The sequence below is a fragment of the Topomyia yanbarensis genome, chromosome 2 (assembly GCF_030247195.1).
Source record: "Topomyia yanbarensis strain Yona2022 chromosome 2, ASM3024719v1, whole genome shotgun sequence".
Taxonomy (NCBI): domain Eukaryota; kingdom Metazoa; phylum Arthropoda; class Insecta; order Diptera; family Culicidae; genus Topomyia; species Topomyia yanbarensis.
In genome coordinates this window covers 93,046,259-93,062,444 of record NC_080671.1, presented here as the reverse complement: position 1 = coordinate 93,062,444, position 16,186 = coordinate 93,046,259, and the positions used below count along the sequence as shown (strand labels likewise).

General features: G+C 37.6%; 1 protein-coding gene across 21 annotated transcripts in view; it reads right to left on the bottom strand.

Moving 5' to 3' along the window:
- Positions 1-16,186, bottom strand: part of LOC131678835 (restin homolog) — a 289,770-nt gene that overhangs the window by 100,726 nt on the left and 172,858 nt on the right. For 14 of the 21 annotated variants that reach the window (XM_058959209.1, XM_058959221.1, XM_058959213.1 and 11 more), the window contains 6 exons: positions 13,340-13,453; positions 12,662-12,718; positions 1,663-2,055; positions 1,427-1,595; positions 1,180-1,357; positions 736-792 (listed from right to left, as the gene is read on the bottom strand). In XM_058959209.1, the coding sequence (XP_058815192.1) occupies positions 736-792; positions 1,180-1,357; positions 1,427-1,595; positions 1,663-2,055; positions 12,662-12,718; positions 13,340-13,453 (968 nt within the window). The remainder of the gene's footprint in view (positions 1-735; positions 793-1,179; positions 1,358-1,426; positions 1,596-1,662; positions 2,056-12,661; positions 12,719-13,339; positions 13,454-16,186) is intronic. The other 7 variants (XM_058959223.1, XM_058959224.1, XM_058959231.1 and 4 more) reach the window with 3 other exon arrangements.

Below are 16,186 nucleotides of genomic sequence, written 5' to 3'. Positions count from 1 at the left end.
GAAAATATTTGGTGGGAAGAAAAACAAACTGAAAATAACATATTGATAGCATACAAAATCGATGTTTATCCGTGGGAGTCCGCAACAACCAAGGGTGATTTCTAAGGGGTCCGTGATACGAAAAAGGTTGAGAACCGCTATTCTTGCAAATTCCACAGAAAACCATATTCTGGCGTCAATTTGTTTTTTGGAGAACTGTTTCGGGTTACTCTCCGAATCCGACACTAACTTAGTGACAGGACTAAGCTAGCGTCGGATCGACGCTAGCTCCAAAAATGTGTTCTCATTTTTTGGAGCTAACGTAAATCAGACATTAGCTTAGTCCTGTCTTTAAATTAGTATCGAATTCTGGTGAGAGGAACTTGAACGCTCCAAGAATTGAATTATTCAGAAAATACTGAAAGATAAAACGATTCTTGTAACTTCTTAAAGCAATCTAATTTAGGGAGTTGAATAACAACTCATTTGACAAATAGTCGAAAGTGCTAAAAAACTCCAATTCGTAGCATAATATTGGAGGAACAGAGTTCTAAAACAAAATATTAATACATAAATTAATCATTTAATGTGGATACCGAAAGTAACAACACTCTTTATTTACAACGATTTTTTTCTCGTTGTTAGTACGACTAGTAGTTTTAGTAGCATGTGTTCAAAGGAATCATATCGCTAACACTCTAACAAAACACTGCGTTAGAAAAAATAATGTTTATAACACACAAAAACAGTGCCTACCTGAAGCGAGAATGAAGCTTTCGGTGTCGAAGGCACTGCGTTGACCGATGATTTTCTCTGCAAACAAAATGGTTAGAAGGAAAAGGGGATATGTTAGGTGGTTAGCAGTATTAAAGGAATATGTAATCAAACTGCGTTCGATTAGCTCTCTCTGTAATTCTTCGCTTTCATGATTATTATATTGCTAATTCTCGATTAAAAAACAGAGAGAACTAACTTCGCGTAAAAGGTACAGGAATTGTGTTTTGAGTGGGTTATTTGGACAATTTAAACAAACAAAAATCTGCTGCAACTATTCACTAAAATGCTAGCAGAACGCAAACAGAAGCTCCGCGTAACATTTGCGCGGGATTTCCATGCAAAGCATGTATGGGGTCTTAGCGAAAGGAGCGGGGTCGTGTGTTTTTGTTTATAAGGTAGTTTCTACCAAGCCTCCAGCGATACCTGTGCGCTCATACGAAGTCTGGAGGTGGCCGTAGTAGCGATGGAGCTCATTGTTCCGACAGAGTTCAACGATTCCTTCGAGCCAGACCGGGACAGACGAGTTTTGCGGGACGATGGTGACAGTGTGACCTTGGCGATCGGGACAAAAATACCATACTTGTCTGGGCAATCAAAGTATCTGTGAAGTGTAAATGTGACAAGATTAATGTCAGAATTTGCAATGTGCATAGGAAAGATTAACGCATACTTGATTCCATCGACGGATCCATCGTTTTTGCCGCTGGCTTCGTCCAACTGAATACCGCACCATGTTCCATTAGCAAACTGTGTTTCTCCGAGATACTTTAATATGCCAGGGCGGGATCCGAATCCGGAAGATACAATAACGCGATCGCCAACAGCTAAAGTTGCTGCTTCTGTAAAACATAAATTTAAAAGGATTAAACACCCCAAAACGGCATGTAAATTCTGTTTTCAACTTACTTCCCATCGCCGGTGATTTGGAGGCGAAGCTGGACACGCTGTGCGTGGGTGATACCGCTCCGGATCGTGCCGGCGAAGTCAGCGATCTCAAGCTTTGATCCATCGACGTATCACCGGCACTGGATTCACCACCAGCACCAGGCATCGGATCTCGTGTCAAACGTGTCAGCCTGGAGAACACTCCCTTCTTAGGTTCACACTGAAAGTAACGTTTTCCAGCCACCGAACCGTCATTCTTCCCGTTAGGTTCATCCAGTACTACACCAGCCCAGTCGCCGGGCGCGAAGTGTGTCTCGCCGATGAACGCAATCTGTCCCGGTCGAAGGCCACCAACCCATACGCGCTGACCGATGATGAAACTGTCCGTGTCGGTTGTCAGGGCAATGCTTTGATCTGAAAGTGGAAGCAAACGGGAAGATATGATGTCACTTGCAAAATAATTTTTGTACATATAAGAACATTACAGTGTTCGTGTGTGTAGCAGTGGATTGGATGACAAGCAATTTGCTTTCACCGATGCGCCACATGAGTAAACATTTCAACAGCAAGTGGTCATACGACACCGATCGTGGCTCTCCGTGCACATATAATCGATATTTATTGGCGTGAAATCGATTTGTTTACCTTACTCGAGCTGATGGTTTTGATGATGGTGTCAAATTAAATGCCGTTAATTCAAAAAGAAACAAAGTCAGTGTCATATACGGTAGGTTAGTATCAGAAGTGTTGTTTTGCTTCCTATGTGGTTTCACAACATTGTATTATTTTGCGGTTATGTTATGGAAGGTTGTAAAACCCTCTTACACAGAATTTATAGCTGCATGGCATCGGATTGAGTTTCCATCGATCGTGAGGTATTTTAATGCCGATGGATATTTGTCCTTTGAAAAAAAAAGCTGGAAGAGGAACATATATGGAATATCGCAGCTTGCCATAACAAGCCAAACCGGGACGTTGGGCTATCTTATTTGGGCCCTAAGGAAATCCAATAACTGAACCCTGGAGCCACAATATTTGGCACACGTCCAGACAACATGCTCGACATTGTGATGACCATCATCATAAGCGCAAAAACTGCTGTTCGTAAGTTCAATACGCCGAAGAGGTGCATCCAACATGTACTGTCATTATACTCATAACTATCCTGTGTGTATAGAGTTCTATAGAACATGGGACAAATATGCATATAGCAGCAGTGTAGTCATTTGACATTATTCGGGACATTGTAAGAAAGAAATAGTGACCATAATCCCTTTGCTCCACGAGTCATTACTTGACATCATTTGCGGGTGTAGGTGATCCGCTATTCCATTAATCTGTTCCATCATGGATGTATCGAGGAATACATTTGAACGGTTGTAGCTAATTCTTGATGTTATTGAATTGCCGTGCCAAAATTCATGTGCTGCTCTTTTTTTGAGAATGGTCCAACTGGAGCTGTAGAACTAAATTCTCGGAAGGGCCAACATCACTCACCACAATTGCAGACGAGACAGGAAATGTCACACACCAAAACGCTACTTAAGGCCAATTGCAGTGGGTCGTGATTCCGATTGTGATATAGAGTGTACGGTTCAGAAGTGGGGTGAGGATACGAACGAGTTTTGTTCGTGCTTGAAACGGCGTTTATAAATTTAATAGGCCTAACACACGTTGAGTTAACCACCGTGTAGCTTATATGCTTGCGAGATCGCGGGCGCACGTGGGCGTGCGTAATAACAATGGTATGTTCGCTGTACAGGTTTGTATTATCGCGCAAAACTCGAGCGTTTGTATGTTAGCGGCTTTGATCGTGTTCGCATTTCTATGTCGCGTTTAACTTCTCGTGTATATATCTGTTTTTGATGGATTGTTCGCGTGGACCACGATCCTAATGTTTACTTTTGAGTGTACGGTTTAGATGTTAGAAGAGAGTGTGTTCCCCAATATCACTAGAGTATCCGGCTATATCACCCTGAAACTCTTTGTCTAGTACATATGAACGTTTTTTCAGGCTGGTTCAACTGAAGATCATGACGACATGGACCGAGGTGGGGTCTCCGGGCTTGAACGATTAATAATCGCGTTGAGCTGACGTTTCTACGATGATACTTAAAAACAAGTGTATACATAGACTTGTGTAAGTTGTCATTTTAACTTAGTCACTGAGGTAAATTTTCACGCTTTCGTAAGTAATTACTGTTTCGGTTTCGCATACTTCGGACCGTCGCCCAGATAGTACTCATCGATGTTTCTCTCGTTAACCCGTCAACGATCCGGCAACAATAACTGCTTTTTTGGCTTTCATCGAGCTTTTCAATTTTGTTTTTAACATTGCGTGGTTCCAAAAAGGGTAGGGTGCTTCAACCTTCAGGAAGTCTTTACAGTGAGCCTAGATTGTTGCGTCGAGAATCAATCCTTCCAACAAATTCTTATTTTTTACCGGAGGAAGTTATTCTACAGACTTGATTTTGTCGGAGCTTCTTCACTGCCAAAAGCAAGGGCTTCTTAATAACAATCAACTCCGTGCTTCAATAGGTCTTAGCAATTCAAACTCGCATCGGTATCCATACCGTCAAAATCGACTTCACGATACGACACATAGATAACATCGCTAGCAATACAGTGAAGACCCGATTTTATCAGCCCCCGATTTTAGCTATCCCCGGTGTTATCAGCTTTTTGACCCGATTTTATCAGCTTCATATGAAAATTTATAACTGGTAGTTTGATGGGCTCTAGCAGACGAACCAAATTGAATTCGAGCAAATCCTTTCTTGAGCATATCTTTCTTATCTTAGAGATCCAAAATAAGCAAAAAACATTTTTTTTTATTTTTTTTTTATTTTGCACTGTTAGACCCCCTTAAGACTAAATGATCAGGAAAAGTTATGAGGCTATATCTAGGGACTAAAGAAGACTATTTTAAGAGCTTTGGTTTCTTAAAAAGAAAGAAAAATATATGTCCCGATTTTATCAATTTCCAGGTTTTATCAGCCAAAAATTCACCAAGGGGCTGATAAAAACGGGTCTTTACTGTATCATTCGCCTGCCTTAGGGTACTCTTCAACACTCTAAGGTCTCTTTATTTTTCTTAATTTAATCTCTTTCTCTCTTTGGGTAGGAAGTAGATAACAAAAGATGCCACCAAGTATAAAATGTCAACTGGAGTATTTTTTTGCCAAAAACGGGCGATAAATTATTCACGCAAAAAAGACGAATTTTACCACAATGAGATGTTTTAAGATGATCCAATACTTTAATTTTGGTGACATAGTTACAGCGATTAATTAAGTGAGATGTTTTCTACATCTTTGTGGAATGTATGAAAAACAAGATGAAGTCTATATCAATATTGAGGGACCTATTTTTGTGACTACTTTTACTGAAGACCAAGATTCTGTATTTGTAAGTAATACTCTCGGAGTTATATGAAATTGTGAATCACCTCTAAAAACTACTGTTCAACATAATTTCTTAAATATCGTAGATAACGCTTTTTTGGTTGGGGTCAACTAGGAGGTTGATGACAGTCTATTATCTTTCTCCAGACAAAACCAGCCTAGGGCCGTGTGGCATCAAGCGGGTTGAAGTATCTTAATCAAGAATTGACCCACTGAGTTCCTGCTCCCATGTCGCAAGAAGCGACTTAAAACAGGAGTCCTCAAATCAAGGTGTTTCTCCGTGCCGAGGACTGAATGGCTGGCAGGACTAAAATATGCCAGTCGCGCACGGAATGTCGTAGGTCTTACCCTTACTGTGTTAGACGAATCTCTGACACAGTGGACGTTTGATTCGTCGCAAATCATGGGATTCGAATGGTAGTCATATCCCTAATACCCATTTCGCTATAGACGAATATAAGCCAACGTGTTTAGTATCTTCTAGTTGCTGTACAACAAGTGCTGATAATGAACTTTGTAGTACTGTGATCGAGTATGGTTAGAGTAGTACAAATTAATCTTCAGCATAAATGTACAGCAACTATGAATCTATTCCGCCTTGGGCAGGAAGGAAAAGCTTCTAGAACCGTTGTGAGTTGGAAAGCTACTTTGCTAGTCTTTCTAGCTTTCAACAAAATGGCATGACAAATCCACGTGAAATGCCTCGTGCATGTATAATTGCGAGTAGCGCTATTGGCGCATGTCTTATATCCGACCTCACAACTCATGATATTTGTGCTGTCACAGTCAATATGACTGTTGATAATAAAAAAGAAATACGTCTATTGTTCGGCATATATGCAGCTTAATGAACCACCTTCTAATGATTTAAAAAGAGATGTATCATATTGTGGCAGAATTGGATTTCCACTCATAATCTACAGTACTTCAAATGCCCATCACCCAATTTGGAGTAGCTTAGATATCAATTTAAGAGGCACCGAATTGATGGAATACTGAAGCAGTATACGTCTGCACATACTTAATGTAGGAAATCGCTCAACATTTGCACGACCTGCCAGAGAAAAGGTGTTAGATGTAACTCTCTTCTCTGACAGTATTACGTTTGAGTTGGCAAACTGGCTTGTACCAAACGAGCTCGAACCATCATTATCTGATCATAATTACATCGTTTTTGACCACTTAAACGGCTCGTTAGATATCGTCACATAGGTTTCTTCCAGCGATGAAATCTCCATGTGACTTGGATGAGGTCGTGGATAAAACAAGCTCACTCGTAGTAGCAGCATACCAAAAGTCTTGTCCGCTTCAAGTTATGCGTGCTTCTAGAGGAACACGGATGGGTCGGAGACCTTTAAGTTGGCTCGCAAAGCTTAGCTCAGAGGAACTGGTTGGAAAAGCCGTTGCACAAATGTCTCAAGTCTCAACGAGACTAGCAGATTAAATAAGTTACTTTCGAAATCGAAAGTCTTTCATGTCAATTCGATCAGAACTGCTAATGGCGAATACACGTCTGACGAAGACGGAGTACTCAACTATCACATACCGTAAACCGGGGTGATATTGATCACTTTTCGAAGTAACCATTGCATATTTTTAGATGCAACACATTTATTTCAAGTTAAATATTTTTAAACCGTGTACTGATGTATGGAGAACAAGATTGGATGGCTTTACTTAAAATTGTCCGCTTACAGCTATTTTTTCAAAAATGATTTCAAGTTGAAGTCTGTTTTCGTGTTCCGGGGTGACTTTGATAACCTGCATGTTCACCCACATTAAGTTATTGATGTCAATGTTTTTCATTCAAATGTTTGTTTAAACTAATTCTGGAAAGATACTCGTTGTTAAATAGATGTTAATTGGTATTATACAAAGTATTCAATGTACTGTAAAATTCGAGTAACCAAAATTCGTATAATTTGTGTCCAACTAGAATAAAAGATTCTGAAAACCTTTAAAACTGCTAAAATTGTTTTATTTCAGTGTTTTATCAATGAACTAAATGTTTCATCCATTTTAACACGTTGGAATATTGAACAGTAAAAAAAGTTGCGAGTTTTATCATAAAAAAATTTGAAATAATTGCTAACTAGTTTCACAAAAAATTGTATTTAAAATAAACAAACTCTTAAAAGTAAATTTGGTACATCCCACTCTAAAGGATAATAAAATCTCGCTTGTAATTTATTACTCTTGCTCAAATCTGAGATTTATTTGTTTTATAAAATATAGACACTTTATGAAGCTTCGTAAAAATAAGGTAAAGTCAAATTTCGGTTTTTAGTAGTCTTGTACCCAAAAACCGAACAAAATACTCAAAAAGTATAACAAACCAATATTTCATTAGTTTAGAGTAAAAATCATTTCAAACTAAAATGATTCGGTAGACTATTCTGGTTTAATAAGCGATCTACGAAAAAAGTTTCCAGTGATCAAAGTCACCCCGGTTTACGGTACACACTTTCCAGGCAGTACGGAGCCATTACTGAGAACTTCCCCCGAGTTCTTTTCAGGTAGTTCTGATTCTTGGGCAATTGCTCGTAGAATTGCGAAAACCGAATCGATCAAATGGGCGATTGAAAGCTTTTCTTCTCCGTGAAAAGATGGAATCATTCCAGATCTACTACAAAGAGGACATGAATACTTCAAGCACGTTTTGAAAAACATTCTTCCTTTTAGTCTTACAACAGGATACATTCCATTAGCGTGGCGGGAAATAACTGTAAAATTCATTCCCAAAGGTGGTCACTTATGAGGAGGTAGATTGCTTTAGAGCGATCAGTCTAACCTCTTTCCTTCTCAAATTAGTGGAACTTTTAATCGACCACTACATTCGGGATATTAGCTTGGACAAGTATCCCCTGTATGCAATGCAATATGCATATCGGCGTGACAAGTCTACTAGCACTTTAATACACAATATTGTCCACAACATTGAATAAGCTTTTACCCGAAAGCAATCAAGTTTAGGAGTTTTTCTCGATATTGAAGGTGCTTTTGACAACGTATCTTTCGAATCCATTTTGGAAGCAGCACGAGGTCATGAAGTACCTTCATATATCACGAACTGGATACACTCAATGCTTAGCAACCGACATATGTGCTCATCGTTAAGACAAGTAGAGATAACTGAGTGTCTGCGGATGTCCTCAAGGTGGTGTGCTGTCACCACTTCTATGGAACATTGTCGCCGATGGTTTGTTGAGGAAACTTAATGAACTTGGATTTCCGACGTATGGTTTCGCTGACGACTATCACATAATGATCACCGGTATTTGCATTAACACACTTTTTGATTTGATGCAACAAGCCTTATCTGTTGTTGAGGAATAGTGTCTTCATGCTGGACTATCAGTTGATCCAAATAAAACATCAATCGTGCTTTTCACGCAAAGAAGAATTTTGATACAAGAGTAATTTTTCAAAAGGGTGCAGATGATTCTACATGAAGTGATTTCAAAAATTTTTTGTTCGATTATTGCATTTTTACAGCAAAACGATCTGAGAACGAGTTACGCTTCTACGTGCATTAATTTCAAAAAAAAAAATGTTCGATTACAGCATTTGATACAGCAAAACTATTTGAGAAAGTGTTACAGGGAATTAATACTTCTATACAAAAAATATACACTGAAAAAAATGTTGTGTATTTTCACAAAAAAAATTGCGTTAAAAATTTAAATTTCGAAAAACCCATTTTCTTAAATTTTTTATATTTTGTCAATAAAAACCTAAAGAGAAAAGAAACATTTTGAATTTGATGGAGAACTTATTGGTAAAAAAGTTTTTCTAACAATAACTTTACACATGTTTTTAAATGTCATACTATTTGGCAAACAAAACTGTAATTTTATTACAGAATATAATTCCAAGTATCATTTTAAATCAAAATTCATTTATCAAATATCTTCCAAAATGCAATAGTTTTCGAGATATTTGGAATTTTGCTCCAACAATAACAATTAATTCGTTTTATTATGCCATTTTTAAAAGTTATTCACGTTACTCCATCACAATCCATCATCTAATGTTTATCGTTTAAAGACGTAAAAGAAGTTTTTTCAGTGCATTTGGATAATGGAGAAGCTTTCAATTAAAAACTTTTCTTAACAGCAACTTTTGACATATGTTTATAATTCATACTACTTGCAGTCAAAAATACAATTTTATTTTTGAATATGATTCGGAATTTTAAACCCCTTTTTTAATCAAAATACTCATAACAAAAAATTTCTGAAATGTAATAGTTATCGAGATATTTTAAATTTTGTTTTAACAACTCAATTATCTTGTTTTATTACGACCTTTTCATAAGTTATTTACGATTCTCAATAACCTGAAAACAACCAAAATATGATTCAACTATATAGTTTAATCATCAGGCCCCATGGTTGGATAATAATTTGATTGTTTTTCTATAGCTTTCAAATGGTTTATAATATCGCCTTGATGTCAATGGGAAAGTTGCAGGAAATGTTAGGGGCGTTTCTATTGTTGTTGATGGAGAATCGCGAAAAACTTACGAAAAGGTTGTTAAAAACAAGATAATCATGTTGTTAAAACAAAATTTAAAATATCTCGATAACTATTACATTTCAGAAAATGTTTGTTATGCGTATTTTGATTTAATTTTTTTTATTTTTATTGATATTTGATTGATTTTTATGATTTTTTTGGTATTCAAAAATAAAATTGCAAATAGTATGAATTATAAAAATATAACAAAAAATGTTGTTAGGAAAACTTTTTTATTGAAGGCTTCTCCATGATCCAAATACACTGAAAAAGTTTCTTTTACATCTTTAAAACGACAAACATTAGATTGTTGACATTTTATGATGGGATAACGCGAATAACTTTTAAAAAGAGCATAATTACACAATTAATTGTTTCTGTTGGAGCAAAATTTTAAATAACTCGAAAACTATCGCCTTTTGGAAGATTTTTGTTAAATGCATTTTGAATTAAAATGATACTCAAAATTATACTCTGCAATAAAATTACAGTTTTGTATGTAACTAGTATGAAATTTCAAAACATGTATAAATTTGTTGTTGGAAAAACTTTTTTACCAATTAGTTCTCCATCATGCAATCACATTCAAAATATTTCATTTCTCTTTAGGTTTTTGTTGACAAAATATAAAAAATTTAAAAAAGGGATTTTTTTACAATTTAAATTTTTAACATAAATTTTTGTTTTTGTGAAAAATAATACATCATTTTTTTCAGTGTTTTTTTTCGTAAAAAAGTAATCATTCCATGTAATTCAAATAGTTTTGCTGCATAAAATAGTGTAACTAAACAAACAAAATTTGAAATTTATGCACGTAGAAACATCTGCGCCCTTTTAAAAAGGTGCGCTTGAGTCTAAATAATCTTATTGACTGTGGAAAATGTTTAGTCTTCCATGCCGGTGAAACCTTTAAAGTTCCATCAGAATATAAGATGGTCGGTCACGATTTTGGAGATTTTCGGACGGATCTTCGTGGAATTCCTCTCAGCATTTCAAATGCTATCTACCTTCTATGGATACCCGGTCATTCCGGTATTATTGGATATGAATGGGCGGGCGCTGTGACTGACTTTATTTGATCAGAACCAGTTTCACCACTTTCGATAAGTTGGATAATATTCGCTCTTGGGCTGCATCCGAACATGCCAACTATTGGCGTAGTATGCAAACTTGCGTTCAAACAAAGACTTTTCTGCCGGATGTGAGTCCGAAAATTTCAAAGAATTTGCTGCATTTTTCCAAGCACAATTGCAGTATTCTCGTCAGCGCACTGACTGTACATTGCAAACTCAATTATCACATGGATACTATTCAGCGTGCTGAGTATTATTGTGTGATCTTTGTGAATCCGATTACGGAACTTCATATCAGTAATGCAGTAATGCAATTGCGTATCGGCATTTTTGGTTCTCCATACATAGAAGAACCTATGTACAGAGAGCTAAAACTCGAGGATATGCTATTGTTTCTAACCCAGTATGGTAAAGAGCTATAGTTTAAGCCGTATTTGAATGACTATTCTCTTGTCGATCTGTTATCTCAATATCCCCTCGGGAGAGCTGATATATCCGCTTACTGTTTAAATAAAAAAAAAATATTTCTGCTAGCACCCGCAAATCGTTCAGCATCCTTCCGGGGGTGCAGAATGCTCTGTTTTAATTGTTCTGTGTCGTTACTTTCCTTACACCTAACCTCACCACTTCCCCAATCCTTCCCATCAGGGAAATGATAAAAACGCAAATCATGGCAAGGAACAAATCTCCGATCAACATAGGGAACGTGCTATTTGAGCCATATGCTACTGATTCCTGAACCCGCTAACATCTTATTTGTTACAAACTTTTAAGTTATCACCTAAAGAAGGTTAAGGGGTTATATCTACTTGATTGGATCAAAAAATTGATTTTTTGCGCTTTCCTAATGTACGTTTCTTAAAAAATCAATAGAATCTGAATTTTAGAACTGAAGTTACAGCACTAGATAGCCGAAGGTATCCTGCGACCTGAGTGATTGTTCAGTTTTCGTGCGTCCGGGTACTTTCAACCGACTCAAATGACAAAATCAATATCCTCGAAAAATGTTAACATTTTGAATTTACGTGAACTTTAATCCTACTTAACGTACAAGAACCCTGAAGAAGCAAGATCCGAAATAAATATAGAAGTAATATCCTCATTTTTTCGAAATGGCGGCAATAATTGACCACACTAGTTGAAAATTATACTCTGGTGGTTTATAACACTGTAGTTAATCATGTTTTATATCATTCATAGATGAGAACTACTTTGTCAAGGCATGCATCGTTGAAAAACTAATTAGCTCGTATTTTTCACGTAAACACATTAAACGTATTCAAAACATATGATCAAAATTCAAATGTTTGAAACACATCGAAATAAAATATTTTCATGAATAATTCAAATGCCCTCGCCTATTGGGCAAGTCTGGCCATTATGTAAAATGCTAGAAGGAAATAGTTATAGCATTTGCCACTACCACACTTTACACTGCTGTCAACGTGGCACTTTGCTCGTCATAAAGGTAGAAAATTTACAACCTGCTGACTATGAACAAAATGATACGTTCAGCGTCCAACGACAACCGGCTACCCGGCAGCAGCCAAAGGCACATTCCTATAGCTTCCTTCGGGAACGGAACCACTACCATCACTTACCTGCTGAAAGGCTGTACAGTCGCTTTTTTTTTTTTTTTTTTTATTTCGATTATAGAGGTTTTAACCTTAAGGTCATTCGCCTCTTCGGGTTAGAAAAATCTCTTATGAAAAATTTCTAACCCTATGTGCGGGGTCGGGACTCGAACCCAGGTGCGCTGCGTACAAGGCAATCGATTTACCAATACGCTACGCCCACCCCCTTACAGTCGCTTTTCGCGACTTTGAATAACTATAATAGTTTCAGGAGCGGAAAAGAAAATCATGTTGAATTCGCGAAAAGCGACTGTACAGGAGAAAGAGTACAATTCCGTTGCCCTCCCCCCACATGCAAGTATTACAAACTACACTACATACATAAAGCTACACAGTACCGAATGAAATGCATGCGCAATGTGCTGTAAACATGAGTGCATCATAAAATTACCTGAGCTTCGGCGTCGTCCAGTTGCTTCCCAATACAGATCCGAACCGGTGGAAGTGCCTTCAGAAGGAAGGATCGCAAGGATGCATGCAGAATGGTTCCGGCGTCGGGAATGGAACATGGTGTTGCGGGTGCGAAGATGGCAACGAATTACGTCACATTGTGCACAATGGAGCGAATGGTGATCATGATGATTTACACCGAGATGGGATGCATGTACAGATACGTGCACAGGCGGCGTCCGGACGAGGTTGTTGGGTAGGTGCGTGAGAAATTTTGCACATTTCATTCCGGTAACACAATATATTCGAAGCGTACACAAAGCCCCACAAACAGACAAACAAGGCGCAAATCACACGTAGTAGGAGGTGATGGCGTGCAACAAATATACAGGGTGGAAGAAAGAAAGGAAAACACAGTACAAATTACTACTTAATTTTTACATCTACTTATACGTTGAACACATGTGAAATCTTCTCACGTGGGATCACGCTGAACGCTACTGCTAACAACATCCATTCCTACTAGATTTTTGATTCCAATAAAAACGGAATGTAATTGTTTTCGATTTTGGACTCGCGACAGTTTTGGAAGTCATTAGAAAAAAAACAGATCAATCAAAACGATTGTTCAGAAGTGATCCCTCGTAAGCGAAAAAAAAACTACTCATGCTTTACTTACTTGACACCTTGCGGTCCTGGGAGGTTCGATTGCTTCGGAACCCAGAGTCCGGAGATTTCGAAGATCTCGATTTTCGTTCGATCACCAGATCGGTTTCGCTTTCTTCGTCAACATCTGCGACGCGATCGGACGTACGGCGCAATAATAATCCATTCCCCCAATCAGTCAGTCACGACAGTAAGTTTGTGTGTATGTGTATGTGTACGTGTGTAGCATTTTTATTTTTGCGACACGCGCCATGATGCCATCACCGTTGCGTTGGCGGTCAAACGTTCATCCGGAGACGTAATTGATTGATTGAAACCGATATCGGTCCGTCGTTCGTGCCGCGAATCGAGTTGGTTATTTTGGTACCGAAATCCAATGCCCGGAGACAATCAGACGACGTTTGTCATCCCAGATGTGCACCGAAATTATCCGTGGGAGTGGTCAGGCGGTTCCGAACAACATCGATTGAGTTGTTTGCCGTTTGGGGGGAGAGATTTTGGTGTGTTGATTTTTTTTTGTTTACATACGTGGCGTGGTGATCATTGAAAAGCATGCACAACATTTACACAACAGATAGAGAAAGGTAGGAAAGAAAACAAAACATACTATATAAGAAAAAAGTCAAAACATGCGGGTTCTTAACACTAAATAGTTCAAATGTCTACATACTACGGACAAGCCACTAGATACGATAGAGTGAGAAATAATTAGAATGAGTATGGTGGATCATCGAGCTATTTGATTAGAATAACAATGACACAGTTTAAAAACATTAAATCATAGCATCCAAATATACAGGTAATGTTCCCCACAAATAAATCCATAAAATGTTCAACATAGAAAAAAAAGTAATGCTTCGGCACTGTAATCCCTTTACGGCTTTTGAGAATTAATTTTAACAACATTCCAAAGAATATGGGATTCCAAATAATCATGAAATCATCACAACAACTCACAAAACTTTTTTTAGTTCACGAATAGTGTATGAATATATACTAGTTTTTTCCTAAAATTGTTGGGAATGCAAGGAAAAATATTTTTCCAAGTAACCATTTACATATCCGTAGGTTTGAATAGTTTTCAATGTGGTCTATTTTGGAGCGCGGTACTAGGCCGTGTAGACGTTCCTTGTATATAGCGTCATCTATATGTACAGTGATATTGGTTTTAACGTTTCCATATTCGTTGTTTACATCATTTTTTAACATATTAGAGACGTTTGTCATGAAACAAAATAAAATCTTGCGAACCGTACACGGAACAGCATGCCGGTATGTTCATTGAATAATTTTTAGAAAAAGTATTGAAATCGGACCAACACTAGAGTTACAGGAAAAAATGACCCCTATCGGCCCACCCCTGAGCCGATTCCTAGTCCGATCAGGAGTTCTGGGTGGCACTGTATGCATTGTATTATTTACAGTGAAAGTAAGAAAGATAATTTAATTGTCTACAACTTTGTCGAAGACTGCTAGTCAATCTGGCTTTGCTAAAAGAAGTTATTAAACTTTTAGCGAAGTTATGTCTGAGTCAGTTTTCCATAGGGCCTAGCAGTGCATAGTTGTGCATCAGTACTCGATTCGCACGAACTAAACATTTTTGTGAAATAACCGTTAGATTTAGCTCAATAGTATGTTCAGAAGAATTGTATTAAATAATAGGAGTCATGTTTTGGTTAGAAAATTTTAGTTCCACATTGTACCGCATAGAGGGCGCCTATACTAACTTTTCAACGCAGAGAGATAGAAATTAGGTATCTTCCACAAAGTTGTAGAACAGGTTTTTTGCAATAATTCTCCCGAACATTTTAATATTCTATCTCTCTTCTATGAAAAGTTAGTGTTGGCGCCCTCTATGCGGTCACAGTTGGAACTAAAATTTTCGAATTAAAACATAACTCGTATTATGTGGTATAGTTATTCTGAACATACTATTGAGCTAAACCTAATGGTTATTCCACAAAAATGTATAGTTCGTGCGAATCGAGTACTGATACACAACCATGCACTGCTAGGCCCCATGGAAAACTGACTCAGACATCACTTCGTTAAAATTGTAATAACTTCTTTTAACAAAGCCAGATTGACTAGCAGTCTTCGACAAAGTTGTAAACAATTAAATTATCTGTCTTATTTTCACTTACAGTGATATTACGATGCATGCAGTGCCACCTAGCGGCAAAAATGCGAGTTGGTGGGTTTTCTCCATGTGAATTGTCGAAAAATCTCATACAAACTTCAGGCACGTTGGTCCGGTAGCTAGACTTGTCCGATTTGCTTCAAATTTGGTGCAAGAACTCCTGGTGGGACTAGGAATCGAATCAGGGGTGGGCCGATTAAGTTTTCAAAAATTCATTATTTTTCTGGGCAGTCTAACCAACACTTTTATGGAAAGTATTACTCGGCAGCAGCTTAAAGATCAATGGAGTTTCTGGTCCTTAAAATAAAAATTTTAAAATAAAAAAATGTATCTTCAAAATAAAAAATAAAGCTTCAAAATCTATCCAGTAGATACTTTGCCATTTATTTCCCAAAAAACAGGTCTCAAGAGGAGAGTCCCTCAATTTCACCGAACACGAAAGTTTGTCCTGTGGATAAGTAACAAAGCGATAGGTGAAAGGGTATTTATAGCGGAGCGACTTTTAGTTTCTACTATGTGCGAGATCAAAAGGCCAAACGGTGAAATAACATAGTTCTCACAAGCCTCCTATCTCATGGCTCCATGCGAGTTTAGGTCTATTGATCATATTTGGTCCACATACCGGCATCGGCTGGGTACTATCAGCCTTTTGCCGGTAGTAGCTGAATGAGAAGATGAGAACGGATCCAGGCATAAAAACACCAACATGAATAATCAGTA